This window comes from Sabethes cyaneus, chromosome 2 (genome assembly GCF_943734655.1).
Source record: "Sabethes cyaneus chromosome 2, idSabCyanKW18_F2, whole genome shotgun sequence".
Lineage (NCBI taxonomy): Eukaryota > Metazoa > Arthropoda > Insecta > Diptera > Culicidae > Sabethes > Sabethes cyaneus.
The window spans coordinates 168,950,202-168,977,516 of NC_071354.1; the positions used below are offsets into that span (position 1 = coordinate 168,950,202).

General features: G+C 39.2%; 1 protein-coding gene across 2 annotated transcripts; it reads right to left on the bottom strand.

Moving 5' to 3' along the window:
- Positions 1–10,064: 10,064 nt before the first annotated feature.
- Positions 10,065–23,208, bottom strand: LOC128734251 (ankyrin-3). Of its 2 annotated transcripts, XM_053828328.1 has the most exons (9): positions 22,762–23,208; positions 20,204–20,777; positions 12,915–13,078; positions 12,732–12,847; positions 12,304–12,666; positions 12,083–12,236; positions 11,841–12,019; positions 11,679–11,782; positions 10,065–11,397 (listed from the first exon to the last, which is right to left on the bottom strand). In XM_053828328.1, exons 2-9 carry the CDS (start codon positions 20,378–20,380, stop codon positions 10,489–10,491), a joined length of 2,166 nt encoding a protein of 721 aa, XP_053684303.1. In that variant the 5' UTR covers positions 20,381–20,777; positions 22,762–23,208; the 3' UTR covers positions 10,065–10,488. The 2 variants fall into 2 exon arrangements, with proteins under 2 accessions (XP_053684303.1, XP_053684304.1); XM_053828329.1 differs by lacking the exons at positions 20,204–20,777; positions 22,762–23,208 and adding an exon at positions 13,456–13,565.
- Between the last annotated feature and the right edge of the window lie 4,107 nt (positions 23,209–27,315).

Consider the following 27,315-nt stretch of genomic DNA (forward strand, 5'->3'; position numbering starts at 1 on the left):
TCAATATATAAATTCTAGCGTAGCTGACAATGTGTAAAAGTTTGCGCGCGCCTGATCAACATCAGGAGAGCCAATCGGACAGCAGAGATTTTCTCCCATCGCAGCATCCGATCAGTGCGCGAGAATAAAACCGGGACACATTCCACGAAAACTCTGCACCGTAACGGAGCTCTAGTGAGTTGACACGATCACTCCCGCCAGTCGTAAGTATCCGCAAAAGAGAACGATCTAAGTAAACTCCCACGGTTTTATCCAGAACAAAAAGGACACTATTTCCTCGGTTAGCTGATTCTCTCTCACTAGTCAAAAATTCTCCTAATTCTGCTCTACACTCAACTCGACACGATCGTGATCGCAAGCCGCGCAAAATCACTTCACTCGTCCCTGTGCCGAACCACACTAGCTGTTCCTTCGAAACGTTTTTTCCAGTTTTGCTGGAAAATGCAACTTTTTTACTGCCCACCACCCGAAGTGTCCATTCGTTGCTAACAGCAACAATTCTCTCGTGCTCGTTCCGTGTCTCTCTCTCTCTCTCAACGAACGAGCCCATATTGCATTGCATGGTTATATTCGGTTATAACAACGTTATTAGGTTCTAGTTCTACATAGTAAACTAGTAGTAAACTTCGATTTTTCGTGTCAGTTTCGCTCAATGCAACACAATGTGACATGAACGATTTGGCAGGTTTATTCCGACGGTAGGTGCATCGTACTGGTACACTCAGTGTACTTAAAACCAAGAGAAACACGATTCAACCGGTCCAATGTGGACACTGTGGAGGTGATTTCGGTAAAGCAGACTTTTACAAGTAGCTGGCGCTCAACCGAAGAAAAATAGCCAAGTTATCTATCGAATCTGCAATTCATGTGCACTGGAGTTGAATGGAACTGTTTCACGCCGATTTTGAAAGGCAATGAATGGTCTTACCGGTTACACTAGCGGATTGCCTGCTTGTCGCTTAGTGGATTGACCTTCGAACGGAAATGGATAATGGATTTGGTTCTTCCATAAAACTCCCCTGGAATTGGTTAGTCACAACCATTGTACATTTTAACTGGTTTGCCGGTTCAATGGACTAAAACAATGAATTTTCTTGCGAAATTCGATGAATGAGTAATACTGCTTTTTCAACTTTGACAAAGCCAAGTCCTTTCTAATTTCGGTGAAAGTTCGACAAACGATACACCATGCAAAATTTCGATTAGTTTGTCAAAGGCTTTATTGCCGCAATAAACATTACCACGGCTTAGTCCGCAAAAAGTCTTTAATATAGTTATTTATAATACTTTATATAATTACACAAAATACTCGTATCAAACCAAATGATAAAAAATAAAATAACTTTTTTATTTTATGAATGATTTTATAACTATCTTTAAGAGCCCCGTAACACTATCTTAGGTTACTGTCATAGAACCTCCGTAATAAAAATAAAAAAGCAAAGCCATGGTGCTACATTCCGGCTTCAAAGCATATCCTTCTGGCTTAATTCGACCTACTCCGCAGCCAGCAGTTAGCAGGACGTATTCCAGCTTTTATAGAACAAAAAAGTTTTTTTTCACGCTTATTAAAGGTTTCCATAAAAAAATTAGAAAATTAAATTGATCGTTGTTCCTAGTTACCTTTAATAAAATGAAATGAAATGGTTATGAAATGCGTTCTTGTAGCGTAGATTAATTGCATCTAATTTTTCTAATAATCTAATCTAATCTAATAATTTAGGAAATTACATTTTCAAGTATCAGTTAGAACATTTTTTATTTGAAACTGTGATACTTTCGGTGACACCTATGATCAATAAACACAGTTTATTAACGGATTACAATTAACTTTATTTTTGATCAAGAAAAGCGCAATCGATCTCGTTTACAGTTACAACACGATTGTTTTTGTACAGGTCCGTATTCACGCTGCACTGCATCTCCCCTTTTTCAAGCGCCTGATCCTATCGTACGTAGTCTGCAAATCTAAAGGGGTTTCTTCATAACTCATCCGACTCATTTCCAGCAAACTTTTCAGCATTATCTAATACGATAGTTTGTGGGAAACCGATTCGAATATTCTGTCAAGTCTTTTGGTCTTATCTGTCATGTTATTGGTCTTGGATGGTCAAGTCGGTTCGTCGGTTCTGATTTATTGGGCATACCGACCAATCAACACCAAATACATAATTTAACTACCTTCTGTGCATCCCCATCCATTCCAGGCTACCAAACCCGGACACGCAACCTTCATTTCATTACCAATTCGCCAAGATAGCCGTCATGAGCCAAGTCTAGCATACGTGATGTCAGACCATTCGGAACAACCAGTTCATTTCCTCTGGCTACCAGATTACTACCAGATAATTCATCCTTGAATGGAGCAAACGATTTAATTAGCTGGATATCGTAGTCTCCTGGAAACAGGCACTGAATTTCGGCTGCCAAAGTAGCATCTGTGCTGGACTTTTCCTTGGTTGCCCAATGTCGGTCGCCGCGCATTCCAAAATGTCTAGCGCCATAAACTTGCTTTCCGCGTTGAATTCCTCCGGTGGTTGTTCGTCGACCAATCATGATAATGGATGGGTCCGCCATATTACTTGAGTCATTACGATATTCAACTACAAATGAACACTATTGGAGCCTAAAAGCAGTAGAAGTGGTTTTAAGAATTCTCGCCAATGCACAATGGGCAAAAACGAGCTCATAATTCCAAGAATTAGAAGCCGCTGGTTTGGAATCTAAGAAGATACCTGTTCCTATGTAAAAAAATGCAATGCATCCTGTGTAGACTTCAAGAAGTGGTCCATTTTGCCCTATTATCCCCAAAAATCATGATCAAAGCTAATTAAATAGTATAAAAACTTATTTGCCGCCAGTTAAATGAACTCAAATAGCTTCGAAACATTGTCAAAACGTCAGAAGGAACAAATCCCATTCATTCCATACGGTGCGAAACGCAAGAATTAAAGAATCTGACTAAAGAAAAGACACTGGAGCTCAGTCACTCGCGGCCTCCTGTCATCATTAAACCTGATTTGCTCAACGATGATTGTTGTGCGTGACTCTGTTCAAAGTTGCTAGGAAAAGTTCGAACAATATCTTTTCGAGTTCAACATTTAGGCGATTTTATGAACTGTACGATATAAATTTGATTGTAATGATACGATGATATTTGTTGCCGTTTGCTTGCAGTCATTATTTTCTGCCGCGATCATCGACTGATACTCCGCAAGTTTTCGAGTAAAAGATTCAGAAGGTTTCATCGAGATTCATGCGCACTTGGTTTCGACGAAACGAAAATGAGTTACATGTCACTTCTTTAGTCAGTTTCTTTAGCAAGAATAATCCATTAACGGAGCATTTAAATATTAGCCCTCATTACAAACCATTTCGCCGAATACCATTTTGCGGAATACCAATTCTTGGTTGACCATAACGCGGAATATAGAGTTTCGCAGAATACCATTTCGCGAAAAACCTTACGCGGGATGAACCATTTCACGGAAAATCTTTTCGTAGAAAGTACCAATTCGCAGGGGTGACCCAACTGAAGGAAGGTAATAGAGGTCAGTAGATCTATAAACGGTTGGTAAACGGCTGGATAATGCGGAATATAGACCCCATAGTGGTCGTTAGCCTCTTATCCAGCAACTCCGATCCCGACCTCCTCGTGGTACCAGCCGGAATACGAGCAACCTTAGCGGAGATCGGGTAACCAACCACGGTGGAAACTAAGGTCGTGTACTAACCGGGAAGAAGGTATAGTGAGTCTCGGCACTATAAGATGGCAGCCCCATCGCGAGACTCGGTAGTGTTGCCCCAGTACGGCTACACACCTAAATTAAAAAATTAACAACATTCAAGCATATTCGGAGCGGAATATTCGGCATCGACCTAGGCGACGGAACAAGGACGACGAATGGAGGCTCGGGACTTGGAACTGCAGATCGCTAAATTTCGCAGGTTGCGAGCGGGTGCTGATTGAACAGCTGGAACCCCGCAAACTCGGCATCGTAGCTCTGCAGGAAATCTGTCGCAAAGGAGAGAAGGTATGGAAGATCCGTGGCGAAAAGGCCCAGTCTTACCAGAGCGGTGGCGCTACCAACGAACTGGGAACGGGCTTTGTAGTGCTGGGCGGAATGCAGGATCGCGTGATAGATTGGAAGGCGATCAACGAGAGAATGTGTGTATAGAGGATAAAGGGTCGTTTCTTCAATTATAGCATCATTAACGTGCACTGCCCGCACGAAGGTAGACCCGACGATGAGAAAGAAGCGTTCTACGCGAGGCTGGAGGCAACGTACGACAGCTGCTCGTCACGGGACATCAAGATCGTCATCGGGGATATGAACGCCCAGGTCGGTAGGGAAGAAATGTATAGACCGGTGGTAGGTCCCCATAGCCTGCACACCGACACAAACGATAACGGCCAACGATGTATAAACTTCGCAGCTTCCCGAGGCCTGGTGATCCGAAGCACCTTTTTCCTGCGCAAGGATATCCACAAAGCCACCTGGAGATCACCTGACCAACGTACAATGAACCAAATTGACCACGTTCTCATAGAGGGCCGGTTTTTCGAACGTACGCTCCCGTCGGGGTGCGGATATTGATTCTGACCATTACAGTAGAAGTACATGTGCGCTCAAAGCTGTCCACCGTATACCGGACACGTCAAAGCCGCCCTCCTCGGCTGAACATCAGGCAGCTAGATAACCCACAAGCTGCCGAGAACTACGCGCGAGTACTGAATGGGGCACTGCTTTCTTCCGAGGAGTTAGGTGCTTCAAACCTCGAAGACGGTTGGGGCAGAATACGCTCGGCCATCGGAGAGGCCGCTACTCCGGCACTGCTTGGGGAGACTCCCATCGTACATCTAGCGAAAGTTAGCAGGCTACGGTGGGCCGGACACGTCGTAAGGATGCCGAACGACAGTGCGACGAAAATAGTCCTCTTCAACAACCCCACCGGCACCAGGAACAGGGGGGCCCAACGTGCACGATGGCTCGACCAGGTCGAAAACGATTTGCGACTTCTGAGACGACTAGGAAATTGGCGACGAGTGGCCCAAGACCGAGTTGAATGGAGACGAGTGCTTGAAACAGCACGAGCCACCCCGGCTCAATGCTGCTGAAGAAGAAGATCTATAAAAATAAATAAACCTAGATAGAGGTGATCTTTACGTGGTGCTGCCCCCCGCAGTGGCCGGCGCTTCCGACGGCAGATCGCCGGCAACACTCGCGGCCAGTGGTCGTCTCACGCTGAATTATCTAATGTTAATATTGATAGTTTTTGGTGGTCTTGTTATTGATTAATGTTTTATGAAAGAGTCTAAAATTTCTCGAGTTCGATTAGTTTTTGAGTTACGCAAAAATTTCTGTTTTATTTGTATGATAGTCCTTATCCCCCTACCACAGGGGTGAGGGGTCTCAAACCATCATTTAAAAAATTCCTGCCTACAAAACCCTCCACATGCCAAATTTGGTTCCATTTGCTTGATTACTTTTCGAGTTATGAGGAAATTTGTATTTCATTTGTATGGGAGCCCTCCCTCTGAAGCGGGGAGGTTTCAATTCACCATAGAAAGCATTCTTGTTTCTAAAAACACCCACATGTCATATTTTGTTAAAGTTGCTCGATTAGTTCTCGAGTTATGAGGAAATTTGTATTTCATTTGTATGGGAGCCCTCCCTCCTAAAAAGGTAAGGGGTCCTAATTCATCATAGAAAAATTTGATGCCTCCAAAAACACCCACTTGCCAAATTAATTAATTGATTGATTAATTAATTATCGAGTTATGAGATAATTTGTATTTCATTTGTATGGGAGCCCCCCCCCCCCCTCCTGAAGCGGGGAGAGGTTTCAATTCACCATAGAAAACATTCTTGTTTCTAAAAACACCAACATGTCATATTTTGTTCCAGTTGCTCGATTAGTTATCGAGTTATGAGGAAATTTGTATTTCATTTGTATGGGAGCCCCCCCCTCCTAAAAAGGTAAGGGGTCCTAATTCATCATAGAAAAATTTCATGCCTCCAAAAACACCCACTTGCCAAATTAATTAATTGATTGATTATTTAATTTTCGCCCCCCCCCCCTTCTAAAGTAGGGAAAGGTTTCAATTCACCATAGAAAAATTCTTGTCTCCAAAAACACCCACATGTCAAATTTGGTTCCATTTGCTTGATTAGTCCTCGAGTCATGAGGAAATTTGTATTTCATTTCTATGGGAGCCTCCCCTCTTAGTGGGGGGAGGGATCTCTAACCATCATAAGAACCTTCCCTGGCACCAAAAACCCCTACATGCAAGTTTTCATTCCGATCGGTTCAAAAGTTTTCGATTCTATAAGGAACATAGAGCAGACAGAAATCCATTTTTATAGGCATAGATTTGTATGGGTGCCCCCCCTCTTAGTGGGGGGAGGGGTCTTTTGCCATCGAGGGAACCTTCCGTAGCCCCAAAAACCCCTACATGCAAATTTTCACGCCGATCGGTTCAGTAGGTTTCGATTCTAAAAGGAACATAGGGACAGACAGACAGAAATCCTTTTTTATACATATAGATATTTATATAGTAGAAAGGCAAAAAGATTTGTTTTATCCCACCGGATTCCAGAGTTATTGATAAATACATCTCTGTATACCGAGAAAGGTAGGGCTCAACCGCTAGAGACAGACACTTGCCGTGGGCAAGAACCACGCCATTGTAATTCCTTTGAAATTTCTATAAAAATTAGAATTCCTATAAAAATATCTTTTTGACATCAAACGTTTGAATGCAGCCCAGTGGTGTTTGGAGATATTGGGATAAAGGACCATTTCTGAAAAAATCTCTACTGTGCATTGGGGTAGTTTTCAAAATTATTGTACAGGTTTCTTTCCATAAGTCTTAGGGTTCCATGAAACATTGTACATACTGGAAACTAATGAACGAAAAAAATATTTTAAAAAATCTCAAGTAATATTTTCCAATTTTCTAGGACTTTTTTCTTCATTTTAAAAATTAATAACTCTTGAACCAAGCATCGTATAGAAAAGAATTATTTTAAGTGAGCTGTGAACTAGTCAACACGCATGTTGTAAAAGTGGATATCTATTTGTACTTGTGATATGAACATTGAGTACATATGGTCATATCACATTATTATTTAGTTTTATTGTTTATTATTCGACTACGATGAGCTAGTCTAAAATCTAAAAAAAATCGGATTCATTTAATAATTGATCAATCACAGTCATAAAGTATAAGACACTCATTCCTTCTATTTCAGCTATGCAGTCGGTTATTCATTGTGGCCTTTCTATATGAAAAAGAGGTAAAAAAAATTATCTAGCCTTGAAAATACCTAAAAGTTGACAGTACCGTTCCCACGAATAATGCAAATTACGAATGTGTAAGGTTTTTTTTCGCTGGTGTCCGTGAAACATGCCAACTAAAGTCGCAATCTTTGAACTGGGGTAACCTCGGAAGTGATGATTTTTTTATTGCTTACCTGTTGCACACGTGTATATTTTTTTACCAGTATGGTGACGGCACGGTTTATAGCTATAAGTGAAAAATGTTATGACTGATTTCGGAACTTTATATACTTCTTTTTTGTTACGTTATAGTTCTTGTACCATTGTTGATATGAATCATTCGCGTTCTGAGACAGAATATGTAGAGCTGTATAATAAGTAATTTCGTCTGAACTAGTTCCGTCACCTTAGCGCCAATACGTATAATAGGTAACGTGCATAATGATTGGAGGCACCGTGCAGCTAATCAAAGCTAACAATATATAGGTATGAATAAAGGTGCAATGCTGAATGATTTGCGTAAATATGAATACACCGATACGCGACGTTCTTGGTGCTATAAGCGGATGTGCTTCTCTAGGTCTCAGCTTAGTTACTTACTCATGCACTGTATTATGTGAAATCCACTATATGTATTAATACTTTTGGTCATTCATGTACATATTATTAAAATATACAATACATTAATCAGGATAGATCTTTCCTGAATGAACCTCGTCATATTCAAAGCTTATTATTTATTTTTTGTGAATCAAATTTGGTCTGCTTCCCTTTATTGCTAAATGCAAAATGTTTGTAGGTTTTGAACTAAGCTCAATCTCGATGTAGATGTTTTTAAGCAGGAAAGTATATTTAAGATACCTATTTTCTTCTTGAATAATAACCGAATCGAGCACATCGAATATGCTCAAACAGTCAATAATCCTCGAGGATCAAACGTTTAATAATATCAACAAAAATGTTGAGGTCATAGAATTGGATATAAGCACATCATGGGTGGTACACCTGTAAGTACACAATACACTTGGCCATGTCCTTACGATTGTAGAAAGCCAATGGGTAGGTTAATCGAACACCTACTTTTAGCGGATGCGCAAAAACTCATGCAATCTGCATATGTGTTCACCCAATCGTTTACGGTTTTCCAAAATATATTGCACATAAAATATATAGCACCAAAATATAAATTATATAGATATTATAAGATTATACCGTGAAAGCGCCAGTCGCCGCGCACTAGGTGATATTTTCATCGATCGAAAACACTCAAATGAATCCATGTCGTTTTGTTGCGACAACAGAACTGTATGCATAGCATTAAAAGTTTTGATCTCAGTTTTATGAAATTGGTGAAAATATCACTTAGTGCGCGGCGACTTAAACTGGTGCTTTCGAGGTACGACTACAAAAAAACAGAACAACCTCATCAGAAATTCATTGAATAAATATAGTTGGGTCATTTGAATTACCATTAGTGCTACTAATATCTATGTACACCATTTTAATTTATGACAACCACTATACAGTATGAGGTGTTTAATAATTGAAACAAAAAAATAGCTTGAATAATATGTACCAGGGCTTACCTGTTAACCTGGCTGTATGGTTTTGCCAGCTGCTCAAAACTACAGCTGTGAGATTAAGCAACCGGGAGCCAGGCAGCATCGCACATTCCAGCATGGCTACTTAATTTTAGCATTAGAGCGTTACCGGATATGACCACGTGGAGGCGCTAAGCAGCAACTAGGGAACGTGTCAACTTTACCGACGATCTAGGTGTTACAATCCACTCGAAGCTGAGGATTAATGAACCAAACTTTCAAAACATTTTTTGATCGATCGAGTAGTATGTTTAGAGTTATCTTGCATAATCTTGCATTATCTTGCATAAACTGCTATTGTAACGGCATTTCACATTCCACATGTAGCAGAATTGGAGTTTTTAAGATTTCAGCATACAGTTATTGGTCTATTATTGATTTTATCCAGAAATTTGAAGCAACCTCGTACCAGCAGAAAGCGGTGACCTCATTTTTGTTTTATCAAACTATAGAATATTTCGCCATTTCTTACCCATTTCGAGTCCACTCCAGTCTAGATGTTCCTTGGCGAATTTCAGCCGAACTTTTCTTGGACTCCTACATATGGCTCCTCAACATGCCGTCCCTGAATTATTCTGAAACTCACTGACCAACTCAGATGACCCCTAATCCTCGATGTTGCTTTGATCGGATCAATATTGGGCAACCGTTTGATATGTTCGTCATCCCTAGCTGTGGTTTTCCGGGTACGTTCCGTTGCCAGACGAGGTTATGGGTCAAAGAGAGGATTGAAAACGAATGTTTTTATCAACCAAAAAAGGTTGCAACCTCTCGTTGGGGTTTACCTTACTTGGCCATTTGACGGATAACTGCTCCTTGAGTTTCAGTGCTGAGTGATAATTCCAGTCCATTTTGTTAAAAATTCACGATCCAGTACTCTTTTTTGGCTGCCCACATCACTAAATGTATTAAAACACTTCGAAAAAGAACAGAAATCCAGAAACAATATGATTATAAACATAAAATCAGATGAAAATCAATATTGGTCTTACTAGGTTCGTGGTTCGTTGTATTTGCCAATATTTTTTGCCAGATTAGGATTCTGTCATCACCTCAAGACTCTCTCAAGAAACTCACCGCATTCACACTATATTAAATAATGCACCGACCGAAATTCAAGCAAAGGATTGTCATCGGAAACAGCATTCCGGTCATTCAATATTTCCAACCTGTATTTCATTGAAACATTTTTTTAAACACTATTCTGTTATCTTGTAAATATACGTGAAGTCGACTGTTGCTGGTGAAGCGAATATTCTAAAGTGTGTTTTTCTTTTCTGCTCGGAATTGTGGGAAAAAGATTTGTGAAAAAAAACTGTGTCAGGAAAAACGTTGAAGGGACAAAATATTTGCAATATCTGTGGGTTTTTGTTTTCCTAATTCACCTGTAATCAGTTAACACCCCGTCGTCATCAATGTAATGCAATTTGTGTCCTGCTTTAGCATCGGTAGTGATTGTTTTATTAGGTTCCTCTGTGTACTATCGACCGGATTCATTTTATTATAAGCCTATTTACACGATATCTAACATTGAAAACGTGGACATTTATATTTATAGAGAGAGATTGATTTGGATAGCGAATATAGCCGGCTTATACACTGCCTATCCTTCAAAGTTCAGCACGTATTCTTTCAAGGGAAGCGGCAAGTTGAGCCGATTTATGCTAGGGGCAAGCTTTTTGTTTAGGCTATTGTATATACACACCCGGCAGAGTTGTTTCAAACTGCGAGGCTTCTTATACAGGGTGATGATCAAATGCCTTAGATTATCGATAGATTTGTTCGGAACCTGCGCTATGAACAAATTGTGCAGTGATTTTAGGCAGTTGAATAGTGTTTCGTGCCTCATAGAGTAGTAGAACAGATATATAATACGTTGATAAGTTTGTTCGCGATCCAGTAAAATGAACTCTTTCCTTGTAATTAACATAATGTAATAGAATAACAGATAATTACGTGCGTTGTTCCGGAAGGAGCTCCGTAGATTGTCGCTACCATTGCCATTGACAGTAGCTACGGCTCCGTTAGTGGCTGAAGATGAACCGGCGGGTGCAGTTCCACTGGGACCAGCAACTTCACCGGCTCCTACCGCTCGCATACCACCAAAATTAATGAAATCGTTCACGTAATTTATGGACGAACTACTACTACCGCTCATCATGAGCTTATTACTCAGAGTAATGTTCGGATCAGTACCGTACTGAATAAGCACCAACAGCAGCTCGTAAACGCATAGAATATCCGGACAGGTACGAACGTTGACAATCATGTCAATGACGGACTGCAGAATGTGCTGCGACGTAATGTTGCAATCCAGCCCGTATTGCAGCAGCAGGATTAGAATATTTTTGATGAAGTCGAAGTTGGCGCGCTTCTGCGTATCACAGTTGAGAGTAAAGTTTTCGGACACGGTAAATATCAGCACGTGCAGCGGCGTCAAGTTGGACCGATACGAACAATTGGGATTGGCGCCATTCTGCAGCAATATTCGAATGCAGTTCAGATAGCAGACCTGCAAACATGAAATATACATAAGCTACGATTGTAATTTGAAGGACAGGTTCGTACTGCTAGTGAAAAAGCTAATAGCCTTATGCAATAGATGGAATAGACGCCGTAAAAATCCGATATCGGTAATTGTGTCGGCTTTGGAAAGGTAACGTAACATTCGTTTTAAGTCGGTTAACATCTAACCAGAGCGGTAATAATAGTGCGAAGGTGCACATGAAATTTAACTGTTTTGCGCCCTTCGGCTACAAGTTAGCCGCTGGATGGGTGTGCATAAGAACTTACCTTCATTGAATGAGTGAAATGATGCAATGGATCTTTGTTTATCAGAGGTACTAAACACACCATAATCGGAACTGACCCGTCTCTTCCCACAATATTAGGATCGCCTGTCGAACAAGGTTAATCACAATTTGTTATTCGATTTGACATTCAAGTTTTACATACCTCCTTCCTTTATTAGCATGTTTAACAGCTCATAGCACACTTCCCAATCTCGAATATGACGGAAAACGCATGCCAATGCGCTGTTTCCTGTTTGGTTGATTGAGCTTTTAGCACCGTTCTGCAGCAGAAAGCGCACTAGATGCAAAACATCCCATTTATTCCACTTGTCATAACCATACCTATTAAAATAAGTAAAAAATAATATCCTAATTTATTAGTTTCTTGAAATGAGCAAATCTAACCTCGCTTCCTCTAGTGCGTAGCGCACAATAATTGCGTGTAAAGGAGTATTGCCTAGCGAATCAGGACTATTGATAAGTTCCTTACAGCCACGTTCTAACAGTATTCGAATGGTGTTGAGAGTATCTTCGGCCGACTTCCTGGCCGCTAGGATGACTGAAATAAACAATAGTTGTTAAACAAAACATTCGTTTTTTACATTTCATCTTAATTCGATAGTTACCGACATGCAGCAGTGTCATCTGCTGGGTGCACGTACGCACTGTCGTAATGGCACCATGCTGAATCAGTAATTCTAGGAAGCGTCCATCGTGCAGTACTGCCTGGTGTATCGGATAGTACTCATCCTTGATGAGATTAATCTCATCCGACCGGGTTTGAACGAGATGCTGCACACACTTCCAAGCGCCTCGTTCGCATGCAATGTGTAGCAAGGGTTTTCGCACTCGGAATGGCATCCACGGTTCTTCCATCTTTTGCGCTAGGATGTTAAGTACGTTGATCTGATCGCCGTCGATGGCGTAACAGACTGCATTTTGCAACTTTGTATTCGGTCGCTCACATACGCCGACATCGTCACCTTGATCTTCAAAAGAAAATGAAGCTTCGTTGAGGATATTTGAATAAGAATGGACAATGGTGCAATCTTACTTTTGTACTTTCCACTTTCTTCGCAGTTGTGAGAATGAACACCGGGGAAGCACATTCTCGCTTCTGTATCAATTCTGGCACCGTGTTTTAGTAGCAATTCTACACATTCCTCGTACCTAAAAGCAAAGGAAAAAGAGTGCCATTAACTCTCAGGATAGCCAACTTATTCTTTATCATACGAACCCTTTTAGGCAGGCGATGTGCAGTGGCAGCGAACAAGAACTCCTATTTACATCTGGACGGTGCCGCTGTAACAGCCATCTGGCTAATTCTATGTGATTGAGACCTACACTTTTCTGTAGAAGATTGTAACCTGTTTCGTCGTGTATTGCTAAGATGTTTTCATACTGGAAAAAAATGAAAAGAGGAAGGTGTAAAACTTCAGCAACCAACAGATTGAAAACAATGATTCAAGCCACCTACTAAAGTACTAAAGATTGTCCATTTCTACCGAAAAATAAAATCATTTCAGTTACATACGACGATCATCATATTCTTAGAAAACAAACCGTATGTTAGTGAGTCTACATACGAAAAAAAAACTAATTCGACCGTTCCTTATCGCGTTGGAAGATTCGCGTGCTTTGCAGCTGCGAACCGTGCCTCCAAAGTATGTAAATAACGAATCGTTGCATCGTGGGAGCCAGCTTAGTCTCATCTACAGAGTTCATCACCAGATCACTAACAATTGAAAATATCGATGTCGTCAATTAGAACTGGTTACCAGGGGTTACGGAGAGATCGCCTATATTCTAATGAACATTAAATGGCATTCAAAGCAGAAATATAGACGCGATACGCGAGTTTTATAAAAAGGAATTTTCACTTTGAAATTGTTCCAAGACCTTCGACAAGCCACCCTTTCTAGAATGATGATGCACAATGGCGCCCAATGAATGAGATCAGGTCACGTAATAATATGATAACAAGAGGCGGTAAAAAACGTTGTCGGCTATTGCGTCAAACCCCGCAGCTGATTAGAATATTTCTTGCCGTATTATTTTTTTTCAGTAATAACGCTAACATATGTGGCAACAATACAGTATACAGACTTGAAGCTGTCAGCAATCGTCATCGTCGCCGCCGATGTTCGTTGCGGCGATAAATCACCGTTCGGTTTGCCGGTCATATTCAATAGTTTACTGTATGCGCGTCACCATCATTTTGCTTATGTCTGGAATGTGAGATGACCGTTTAATATGACGCGCATGCATGCAAAGATGTGCCATGATTGTGATTGGCGGCAGTATTCCCTCCAAAGATGGAAGGCACACCGTGAGGCTTGATCGTCCGATCCAATAACGATTGCAGTATTTTGCGAACTGCGTAAATTGGATTCGGTACACTAAATCTAATTTGTTACACTTACTTGCTTGTAACTACATAGCCTTTCACAGATAATATTGATAACACTTAGTTTTAATGTTGTGGAGATTTAGTAGCACAGATATAAATTGTTTTACCGTGAATTTCAACAAAATTATATGCATATTGCCATGTTTAGACAATATAAATTATATATGACCAAGGACCACCACAGGGATCATTGTTGGTCGAGAGGCTTAAAACAAACCTTTTAAATACTTCAGATTTTATTATCGATAGAATTCTCAAAAAGCTTTTGGTAAGCAGCACATTTGAAAGACTAACAAAACAACAAAACAGAAAAACAGTACTTATGACGAAGGGACGGTAGAAGAAAGTAATGAAATTTTAGAGTGATGAAGAAAGAGCAAAAAGGTAAGAGAGGGGGAGGGGGATATTAGTAGTTGATCATATGTTAATGAAAAACCATAATAAATCGACTTCAAACATTTAACTGTGAAAAACAGAAAGCATAAAAGTTGGTCTTTAGTCTAGAATATAATTTGAAGAAATTTGCTGATACAAAAACTGATTTGTCTGACCGGATATTTCGATTTGTTAACAAAATTTAAGGAAATATTGGTTCCTCAAAATCATAAAAACTCTTGAACCAAATGACTCAACGATGACGCATAGCAGGTTCATTCTATTATTTGCTTTTGTTTGACCTACTTCCAGCCAGCTTTATTGAGGACAACTTCGGATTTGCGATTCTATTGATTCTGTCGCTTACAGTGGAGTTTCAAATACATGACATCTGGTTTGTTAGACTAAATCAGAATTTGGAAGCTAAAATGGTCTCTTCGTCGAAAACGAATTAAACATAGGTTTTCAGTGGTAATCGACAACAAAATCAAAATAAAGTCGGGGTTCCGGCCCATTCAGGCTAAATGTCCCAACGAATTTTCAATCGGATCCTGGTTAGTTTGATTCGTCTTCGTTCAGGTTACAGTCGGATTTCGAACCGGAAGTCCGAAATTAGCTGGATGCAAAATTTGCCGGTTTCAAGTGTTAGTCTTTTTCTAAATGACAACTTCCAAGACTCACTGAATAGGGTTTATTTCTACTTCCCGTCGTAGTAAGGAAAGCCACTCTAATTTTCATCATTTCTTAGGTGGATTTAATGAAAACTCCAAAAGTTCTTGTGCTGATTTGCCTCAAACACACTTACCTTCCGATCCGTGCACTTTGAATTCACTAAAAAGCGATTAGTAAAGCATTTTATTGAAATTACGCAACTGACTATATTTCTTAAATTCGTCGTACCGTTTTAAAATCCGCCTATCAAAATTTTTCATCGTCCGAACTAAAAACAAACAATAATGTTTACAAAGCTAGCGCTCATGCATTTGTGTAGGATGGCATAACAAATATTATTCTGCAAAATTTCTGCTGGTCATGCAAGTTTTTTCGGCTGCAGAATAACGACAATGCGTTGCGTGAGTTATTTTTATTTTATGAATGACGGAAATTGAAACGATTAGTCGACATTTCAATCTTCTTCTTCAATAGTCTTCTTCGTCGCACGAAAAAACGTAGGAAATCTGACTGCTAGGAATTCTTTGATGAAAATTTTTTAAATTTTTAAATTTAAATAGATCTCAGCTCACTTGGATTGATCGCGTATGATAGTCAACAAATTAAAATATTGGGGAATAACTAATTTGGCATTGAGTATCATAAAAATTCCTGATATTTTTAATAATTTGAGTTGGATAGGACGGGAATAGGCAATTACGACGAAGCAGCAACATACCCTACTTGTTCTTGAAGCATAGAAGTCAAGAATGAAGTGAACGGGGAAGAAAACAGGGAACGTATTGTTCCAACAATAGTCCTGTACAGATACAGACTATAAACATACGCTTTGCGTGTCAATGTCCACCAACCTAGTATAGACTGTTTATGTAATTTTCTATACAAAATAAATAGATTTTTAAACACTAACTTTGAACTACATAACCGGACAGTATCAAAGAATCCAAAAATATTGATAGTGTTGAATTAGACTGCGAGCTTTTCCAATTGAAACCAAAATCGATTAAAATCAGAATATTCTAAACTTCGAAACTCTTTGCAATATGTGTATAGCAGATTGTTAGACTGCGCGCATAACGTGACATGGGCAAACCCGAAGGCATAGAACAAAAAGGTGCCAAATACTTAATATGAAAGTTATCTTTGTGAAGCTATGCCTTTTCCGGTATGCTCACTACACTACCAATACCAAAAGTGATAACTTCAAATGAAATTACCTGACATTCATTGAATTTTCTAGGTTGAAACGAATTTCCCTGACTTTTCCAGGTTTTCCCTGACTTCGCAGGTAATCAACACCCTAAGTTAGCATGCAAAATGTATGCTCTACGTTCGACCACCTTCATTTCATGTTCAGTTAATTCTTAGAACTAGCTAATGGCACTTAGAAAACACGTCCATTCTTCAAGTAGAGGGCCAAAAACAGCGTCTGTACTTCATGGGAGAGGAGATCGAAATGTGGTGTCTATAACTAGCTAAAATAACTTACATTTATATTTTTCCTTACTCCAACAATACAGCAGAAAAACTTACTATGAGAAATTAAAAAGAGAATACCTACGTATATCAAGCGATGAATTAAGTAGGATAAATGGAATTTCGGTACTCGGAGTTGTAGATTAATGAATACCCGGAGTAGATACAGGATCCTGCTGGATTATCTTTTAGTTCGGTATAGCGCTGCAGAACCTTGCCAGGAAGGAGCGTATGTTTAAATATCAGCATCGTACCTCGAAACTAACTGGGCGCTATAGGGGCACCGATCGGCAGTAAATAAACGAGAGCAGGAAAACCGTGATTATGAGGGGGTGAAATAGTTGCCCCGTGTCTGCAATAAAACATGGAAGCTATGCAATAATACATGGAAGCTTGTACGAGTAGATTAACCAATCCCTCAGAGGTTATGTACAGAAAGAGATCTTGTTCACAAACGAAAAACCGAAGGAAGTCGACAGGTGGAAGCCTCGATGAGCACCTGAATGGTGATCTAGCTAGTAGAAGTGGAAATAGAACTGACGTTGGAGTAGCATCGGACTGGAAACCAATCTCTGGCTTTCACGAGATCGAGCCAGAGATTGATAGGGTGAACGATAACTAAGCCGCCAGCTAGAGAAACAGTTACTTAAGCAATGCACACTATTTCCAAGATCTGGGAGAATGAAGCTCCACCGGAAGGAGTGGGAGAAAGAGGTCATGAGTGCTGCAACTATAGTGCCATTAACTTTCTAGGGCAGTGTTTTCTAAACGGGCACTTTCCAAATAGCATACGAAGTTCCGCCAGGGGATTCGCGAACCAAAAAAGGTTCGGAACCACTGTTCTAAAGCACAAGTTATTTTTTAAGTTTACTTCAATTTTTCAAATTTTGCATGAAAAAAATATTTCAAATTAACGTGCTAAATCAAACTATGTATTTGATTAGATCAATGATGGCCAAACTGCCGCTCTTGAATATGGTCCTTGCGGCCCGCGGACAGGTTTGATGGATGGTGGACGGAAACTATAGATTGAATTTCGGGCCGCGGATCTATCGAAGAGAACTGATTTAGCCCGCATTATGCTTATACCGTGGCCACCACTGGATTAGGTAGATTGTACCATAATGACAAGGTATGAGTATATGCTAATATACAAAAAGAAGTCCCTGATCTAGGATTTGTAGAACTTATAAAAATTTCCACCAAATGGCGAGGTCAACCAAAGAGCACCAGAGTGTTGAGCTAATCTACACCACTCACAAAATATTTTTCCGAATCTCATTATGACTTCTATCACAGTAAATCAGGAACATGCAATTTTTTATCTGTATATTATAAAGGCAAGCCTCCCAGTTGGCTTCGAGGTATGATACTGGGCTAATAAGCCAGTCGTCGTATGTTCGAATCTCGGCTGGGAGAGGCTGTTAGAGTCAATAGGATCGTAGCAATTGGCTCTGCAATTGTCCTGTACTCTAACAGTTGGCTGCGAAGTCTGTCGTATAAAAACAGAAGGTTAAGTTTCGATAACGGAATGTAGCACCTAGGCTTTGCTTTATTATGGTTCAAATGGCATATGGTTCAAAAAGCCACTACTGCGACAATTATTACGACCCTCGCAGTTGTTTTTTTTTGAACCCAATGCCACATAATAGAAGTGAAAGTTCGAACAACGCCGCGATCAACCATTAGAAGACTTTAAAGCTGCGCATGATACAGTCGATTAAGAACAGCATCGAGCAATATTTCCTGATACACAAACTATCAAGGCTATTATATATCATGTGCTGTCTTGCGTGCGTGCGTTTTTTTTTTTTTTTTTTTTTTGTTAGATTATAGTCACTTTAACCAGCTTGGGTCATTCGTGACTTCTGCGGGGTTGGGATTTGAGCCCAGGTCCTCGGCGTGAGAGGCGTGAATGCTAACCACTACGCCGGGACTGACCCCAGCTATGGAGATCTGGAATCTTCACAAATACTATGGTTTTATCGAGGATGATTCGGCTCCTTGGCTTTCCTGATAACTTTCTCATTATAACACGAAACTGCGACCGTGCGAATGCGTCGAAAACAAAACACATGTAAAAAAGTAGCTCCAAGAACATTTCCAGCCTTTCTTCCATCACGGGGAATTGCAAATGAAGTTGACGTTGTGCAAACCCCTAATTGATTTCCATTTTGTGATTGATGCGACTATCAACACTGGAGTACAGACAAAAGACAAAGTATGGCGAAGTAGTATAAACCAAGAACTGTACGCACTGTTTCCAGAGATCGCCATTGTAAGCCAGTAGACTTCAGTGGAACAAACATATCGCAAGCAATTTTTTTGAAAGCAAAAACAAAAAAAACACAGTGTGTAAGATGGCTAGACAAGATCGATGGTGGCTAGCAAATGATGGAAACCATGAAAACCGTTAGCACTCATCGCTTGAATATTTGAAATGTCATTTTGCTTACTAGTAGAAAGTAATAAACAACTGTGTTACTTGACTCATAACGAACCCCTATTTCTGAAATTCTAAAATCTCTCATGCTTTTATTTTTGGAGTAAGCATGTAATTTCCTATGTTATATAGTTGATATTTGTATGCTCTATTCGAATTTATGATCAATTAAACGAAAAACCACAAAGTTTATGAGTTACGAGACCCTCCCCATATATAACGTATATTCGTTATGAGTCAGGTAAAACAGTAGGTTTTTGCGAGGGAAACTCAGTTCAGTCAAATTAGAGAAATTACTGATTTCTCAGATTCGTAGAAATAGAACCTCGTCTAGCCTAGTCTCTACTCCCTCACTAAGAGCCAGCAAGAGAGGCCAACCCTTGTGAAAGTTTGTTGTGAGATTTGAATAAGGTCAAAATTCAAACGAAATTCCCGCACAGCTCTAAAAGTTAATAACAATTTAACAGTGGTGGCGAATCGCAAAAACACGATCATTAGCGATTGCGTAAAAAATGCTTATCAAAAAATGGACGTTTCTTCGGAAAAGTAATAGAACACACTAAAATAAGCAACCTTGCTGGATATAGTATTTACAGTATCTATCGAAATCTATCGGAATCATGCTCATTTTAGTGTATAATACAACTTTTTTGAAGACACTATACCTTTTTGAAAAATCAGAAAAAACCAAAAAATTTTATTACAGTAATGCGTGGAACGAAACTATCAAAATCACAATAGTTTTTAAAGCGTTCAAATGCGTAATTTTTCAAGGATTGGTTCTTCAGAGAAGTTCATTAATAGAATATAGCCCATCGTTTTACATCATATTGTTGGCCATATATCCACCTATTAGGATGATACAAATATTCAAATGAGTATATAAAAATAAATTGTCTTCACAAAAGTTGTAGAACAAAACAAAACAAAATCCGCGGTAATTAAAAAAGACTATTCAAAATCCAAAAATCAAATTCAAAAATTGTTGTAAAAAGCCGAGTTAATTCATAAATAGTCATAAAAATAAACCATGTCAATTTAAAAATTCTCATAAAAACTGCGTAATTCAAAAATCTTGAAACTAAATCATGTAAAGTAAGTGTAATAATTCTGTAACATAAATTCATAAACAAAACCATGTTCAATTTACCTTCGGTATTTGCAGCAGTAGCGGTTCCAACCGCTGAATCGAAATCTTTGGATTCGCCCTGAGTGCGTCGAATATTGTGTTCACCTTATCGACCGTCGTTTCCGAAACTTTGTGCCCGTCACGATTGGACAGCAGGGCACTCCCAGATCGGAAAACCTGACTGACCGATCCTCCCATGCCGCCGATAAAACGCCTAGCGAGCAAACCTAAAACCGCAACTCTAGTGCTATCACGTTCACGTTCGGTTACTACACAGTAAGAACAAGATCTTTCCTCGACAGTGACAACACTTTCGTACACTAATTCACTTGCTCTGGTCTATAATTACGGATCAAAACATAATTCACCAACCACTTCAGTTTAGTAACTTCCATTAGGTATGTGGCAGCGTCCAGTTATTCAGACGAAGGAATAATAACGACTGCTTTCCTTCTCGCGCGTAGAACACGAATGCAACAAAAAACGAGTCACTTCTTACAACAGTTGTTGTTACTGTTGTTGCTTTTATATAACGTCGTCGCTTTAGCCGATTCGTCCGGCAGGGGTCAAACGCTCTGTACGCTCTGTCGACGATCTGGAAATAGAAAAACGTGGCACATAATTAGTAAACGGTTTGTATTCCTAGTTCTTTCTATTAGGTATCCCCATTGGAAGCTTTCAATTCGAATCATTCTAATGCTACTATCTTCAATTGACCGCACACTTTTTGTGCCTGGCACTTGGTTTACAGGGTTTCGAAAAATACTCGGCAACTGCGTCATCATCGAACGTGCGAATAAAAATATTGTCACGACAGATAAACAAATAACTTCCAAATATACAATCGCTTCAAATGTGTTAATAGATTCGATAATCTGCTGATAATATTGTCTATTCGCAAAATGGCATTGCCCTATATGTTATGAACTAACTTTTCATTATATTGAAAAAAAAACTGAATCTATCCAACTTTTTGCAGAGTCCCTTTAGGTTATTGTTATCGGACCTAAAAAGCATGACCCGAATGACCAAATTAATTTACTTTTGCTATCAATATGAAAAATAATACTTCATTGATTCGAATCAGTTTTGACACTCAAAAGGTTTTGGCTGTCAAAATTATATATTTCAAATTTCAAGTTCCTTAAATTGTAGAGCTGTGAAACATGCTTTAATGAGTCGTAACGGGAAATTAGCAATCATTAACTTTTCGTCAGAAAGACCAACTTCGAAAGCAGTTTTTGGGCCCAAAACAGGGTATCTGTTTTCAAAAATGTATTCACTACATTCTTCTTGCCAATCTGAACAAAGAGAATAATATATTTTCATGAACAGAATTTTATTTTGAACGAAAAAACTGCTGTTGAAATTCACAAAATCATGACGACTCATTTCACCTTAATATACTTTTACTGTATTTTTTAAATAAAAAATTGTGAAACATTATTAAATTGATTTAAGTGTTAGAAACGTACCTGACTCTACATTACAATAAATTCTACTCATAAGAAGGTTTTAGATTCCATGTCTTCAAATCAAAATATTTTTGAACTTCTTGAGTTTGTGTGAGAATAAGAATAAGAATAAGGGAAGCGTGTCGGTAAAAATGTTAATTTGTGAGACGTTATATTTGGTTGGCCTCTTACTGAAACTGAGTCAGAGTTATGCCGCGCATTTCAATTGAAATGATTGCTTTTGGGACGTAATTATAACATTATCTTGAAAAAGAAAGCAGTACATATGTTAAGGAGCTGTAAAATTTGGATAAGATGAAAATCCGCGTGTGATGTATAGAACCTAAACCTAAAACAAACCTGCCTGATAATATTTAAAACATAAACATGCGCTTTTATGAAATATACATGTCGCTACAACATAACTTTTGAACAAAACCGTAAGTATTGAGCGAACAATTGAATGCATTTTTGCCATATTTGATAAAACATCGATACGAAAACGAATTTTTGAATAGACTGGCAAACTATAAAGAGAAAATCCCAGAGATTGGAATGTTTTCAGAGGATATGCTAATTCCCAAAAGCAAGTACTGATGGAAACAGGTACAGAAAGCAAATTTATGGTGAAGCAAAGGAACGCGCAACTGCGACGTCAAACCGTTGTTTGCGTCACAAAGTAATGCGATTAAATGCGCCGCTCGCTAACAAGCACTACATCTGGAATAGGTAAAAGCATTACGGTTATGCAGAGTGTAATCGGTAGTTCCATCAATTGTTTTGTAACCCGTAACAAAACTTATGTTGTAGTGAATTGTGCTTTTTACACTATCGCAAAATATTATGTAGTATTGATTCACTCTCGTCCTGGAAACTATTTGAATGAAAATTGAATAGTCTGACGAGGTAACAACTTCTCTACATGTTATCTGTCGCAAATTAGTGCACATTTTTGCCACAATTTCCGACAAACTATACATTTATAGTTATTTATAGAATATGCTGCAAGCAACGCTTTCAATGTTATGCAATAAATGATACACCAAACAAAACGTTTTTATTTATATTCTATTTCTGTAATCCTATTAGTGTTTGATCATACAAAATATAGAAACACAATGTTACCTTAGTCTTCAATCATTCGCAATCGAAGAAACAGAACATAAAAGTGCTGTTTACTGCTTGTGTTCCTTCCGGATTTACACTGTACTGTTGTTCCTTTCGGGTCTGCCGTCGAACTTACGCCGCAGATCTAGACACATATTTGTTTATTGCCGATCTTGACACACGCAAATTTAGCGTTGACACTCGCTTTAAGATCAACCAGCTGCTATTTGAACTGCTGCTTGATTTGGGAACCTGACCAGCACAAGGAAAAATCAATATTCGTTTCAACGAGGGGCAAACGTCTAGTTTTTGGCAGACAACTGCACTATTACACACTTTAAAACCACTTCCATTTGCATTAACTACATTTCATATCTGCACAGAAAACGTTTCCTTCTACCAGTCACCAATTCATTACCGTTTGTAAGGTTAAAAGTAAAATTAAACGCTATAAAAATATTTTACCATCCTTTGTTTATCAGTTTGTTGCTTCTTTGGAATTTTTAATATTGATCAATTTGACGGAATTGACAGTTCTCAAGTTCAGCCTTTGCAGCAAAACATTAAACATTGTACACTCTACCAAAAAATTATCTAACGAAGAAGTGAAATTCACTGAAAAAGCAAGGCAAAGAATCAAAGAACGCATACAATGGGCCCATGCTAATCATTCTGAACAATTGAAGATAGAATTAACAAAAGGGCGAATGTCGCAAGCGTAAACAAACCGAGTGAGGGTTGATTTTCCTATGCTTCCTATGCATAGGAAAATCAACCCTCACTCGGTTTGTTTACGCTTGCGACATTCGCCCTTTTGTTAATTCTATCTTCAATTGTCGACCAACATTTGAAAAGGGCGGATAAGCCAACTGTCAAACAGAACGAGTGAGAGTTCATTTTCCTATGCTGCTCCAGCAAAAAATAGCTCCCGCTCGGTTTGTTTGACGCTTGGCTTATCCGCCCTTTTCAAATGTTGATCGACATTTTGTCGACTAATAGCGAATTTGTTTATTCAATCCGGATTAAAACTGGATGACTTTTTTGTGTTCATTTGCTCCGAGGGGCAAGACACTTCATAATATTATCATAATATTAATATATTAGGCCCTATTAAAACCCTATAAATGTATAAATAAATGTAACTTTATAGGGCTTTAGGTTATATTATGGGTGGGAAAGGTCAATATATTAAGGTTGGAAAAATATTTCCATAGGGAAAAGTAATATATTTTCAACAGTGTCTTGCCCCTCGATTTGCTCCTATCTGACAGATAAAATTCATCCAGTTCCAACCCGGATTGAATAAACAAATTCGCTATAAGTAGAATTAATATATAATATTGCGACAGTTGCCCCTATTTAGACTACTCCGATTTACACGATTATCAATCAACAAAAGGGCGAATGTCGCATATGTAAACAAAACGGGTGAGAGTTATTTTTTGCTGGACCAGCATGGGAAAATCAATCCTCACTCGGTTTGTTTACGCTTGCGGCATTCGCCCTTTTGTTAATTCTATCTTCAATTTTGTTAAAAAGATAACTCTAAAGGCCCCCATACACGTACGCATATGTTGGGTTGGAAATGAACAAAATGTTGGAGGGTCATTCCGGTCGAGCGGCGAGCCGAACATTTTCTTCTGTCAGTTTAGTTCGTAGCACTCACACACCGGCGAGCGAGTTGGGCGAACATGAATTCGCCAGCATTTTCGGCCAACATGTACGTACGTGTATAAGGTTTTGCACGGGCGAACATAACCTCACTTCTTTGACGTCTATCAGTGGTTTGTTTACATGGACTTAGAACATGGGTTGACATATTGAAACTGAATATTGCTTAAAGGTCTTAACGGCAGTCGGAAAAGCACAAAGCTGCCATTCCGAGTAGTTTGGAGGGCGACACTGCTGGATAATACGCTTTTAATACGTTTAACTCCAATTTATGCATATCGCTTTCGCCTAACAAATAGTAAACCACGAGTGGATGTCAGATGGGTGAATTGCGTTCATTCCGGTTCATTCGTGACGTCACCTTGCAAAACCTTATGGGGGCCTTAAGGTCAGACAACTCTTAAAAGGTTAAGCTATAGTATACTTTTATGAACCACTTTTTGTACTTTCAACACGCTTTTCATCTTTATTTTGAGTTTGTGTGGCGTCCAAATGAGGGGGAAGGTTGAGCTTTGTAACACAATCGGACAGAGGGGGAGGGGGCAGGCGGGTCTAAAAAAGCAGAAATTTGGTGGACGTCATATTTGAGTCGTCCCTATATTTATTATTATTATTAATCAACGGGCTGGATTTGGCCCCAATGATATGTAAGCAGACATACAATAGCACAGAGAACAGACATCCAAGCGAAAGGTCCCGACTTGGATAAAACTTATGTCAAATCAGTTGAGAAACTATAGTGATGATGTCGCTGAAGGCGCATAAAATTCTACACTAAACTCACAACAGCTAGCTTCTGGCGCTAGCATAACGCTTATTGTCCATATATACTAGCGCCAGAGGAGCCAAAGGTTGTCAGTGTGCAAATCAAAGGAATCATTTAGTTGGGAAACTATAGTGGTGGTGACGCTAGCATATTAGGTGATTTTAATTTGAAATTTTATCCAAGAATTCCCAAAAAAATTGTTCCTGAATGGATGTCTGTTCTCTGTGACAATAGGTCCAAATTAAATTATCTAATTAATTTCACGTTAATGCTGATAAGTAGGGGTCAAAAAGGGTTGGGTGGACCCACAAACAGAGATACTTCTGCACATTCCTGGATTATAAGAAACTCCTTTCAGCATTAACACTCTTCCATGTAATAATCAATTGATATTGTGATATTACCTAATATAGTTTTCAGGTAATGAAATGAAATAAATATAGTTGCGTCATTTGAGTAAATTTACAATCAATGTATTGTGGAGTTTGCTCCTATTTAGAGTCCCACGCGAAAATTTTAAGCATGGTTATTTTCTGCGTTTACCACACAAATTTGCAATTAAGCAAATTGAACCATCAGCTTTTCGTTATTGTCTCCCCACTGCACCCCTCCTTGCTTGACAAAAATCGTAAAATTGCTGCAAGGAACAATACGTCTTTGAGAATATTTGCGGCCAATGTTTCCTCTGTAAAGTAGGTGTTTGATTAGCTGGAACAAAAGTCGAGTGCATCAGCCGTCTGTCCAAAACAACAGTTGTAACTTAACCACAGAGAACAGACATCCAAGCGAAAGGTCCCCACTTGGATAAAACTTATGTCAAATCAGTTGGGAAACTATAGTGATGATGTCGCTGAAGGCGCATAAAATTCTACACTAAACTCACAACAGCTAGCTTCTGGCGCTAGCATAACGCTTATTGTCCATATATACTAGCGCCAGAGGAGCGAAAGGTTGTCAGTGTGCAAATCAAAAGAATCATTTAGTTGGGAAACTATAGTGGTGGTGACTCTAGCATATTAGGTGATTTTAATTTGAAATTTTATCCAAGAATTCCCAAAAAAATTGTTCCTGAATGGATGTCTGTTCTCTATGACTTAACTATGAAATGCAGTTAATGTAGTTGTAAGTTAAGTGGCCGGAAACCACGTAGCATCGCACCTCCTAACTAAGCTATTTTTTAAATAACTATTTTCTTAAATATGACCACCATTGTACTCGGTCCTGGACTACTCGTTGCCAATTCGTTGCGCGTCGCCTATGTTGCCAAAATCGAGACCCTTTTTTAACATGAAAAAATTGAATGTAAGTGCGTTAGAAATTGACTAAATATTATTAACCAATGATTGCAACCTTTTTATGTTTACAAAATCCGCCTATCCGTGCGATGCAAGTAAGTTTTTGGCGACCTGCCGTAAGACGTAGTCCTACGGCAATAAAAATATTATTGCTCGAAACATTCTATAACCGCAAACTTTTTTCATGAACACAATTAGGGCAATATTTTTTCGTCATTTTAAGTATGTACATATGCGGAAACTAACTGATATAAGCATATTTTTAAAAGTAAAATATTTTGTGCTGCCGAAAACGGATACTTTTGTTGCCAAAATCGAGGCATGCCAAAATCGAACCATGCCAAATTCGAAATCCCACTGTATGTGGTTTTCGAAATATTGATTTGTAATCCAATCCTCCAAGCCTCCATTTTCAATCTGGCGTAAATTGTCTCCACCGTCCCATGATCTCAAGTAATGACTCGTGCATTATCTGCCAACTGCCATAGCTGTTCGCGTTCGACTGTATCGTATGCTGCCTTGAAATCCACGAAAATATGATGCGTGGGCACGTTGTACTCTAGACATTTCTGGAGGGATTTGTCGGAGAGTAAAAATTTGATCCGTAGTAGTAGTAGTATGCGCCCCCCATAAAGCCCGCCTGATTCTGCCCTACGAATGCTCTTGCTATTAGGGATAGACCACGCAACAAAATCTGGGGGGGGGGGCATCTTGTGTGTGGCGTTGACCAGCGTAATGCCGCAGTAATTTGGGTAACCAACCTATTCTGGACCCCTTCAGCAGCTGTACATAATTTGGACACTTCCATTTGATTTTGCTGTAAGTGTCCAAATTATGTAC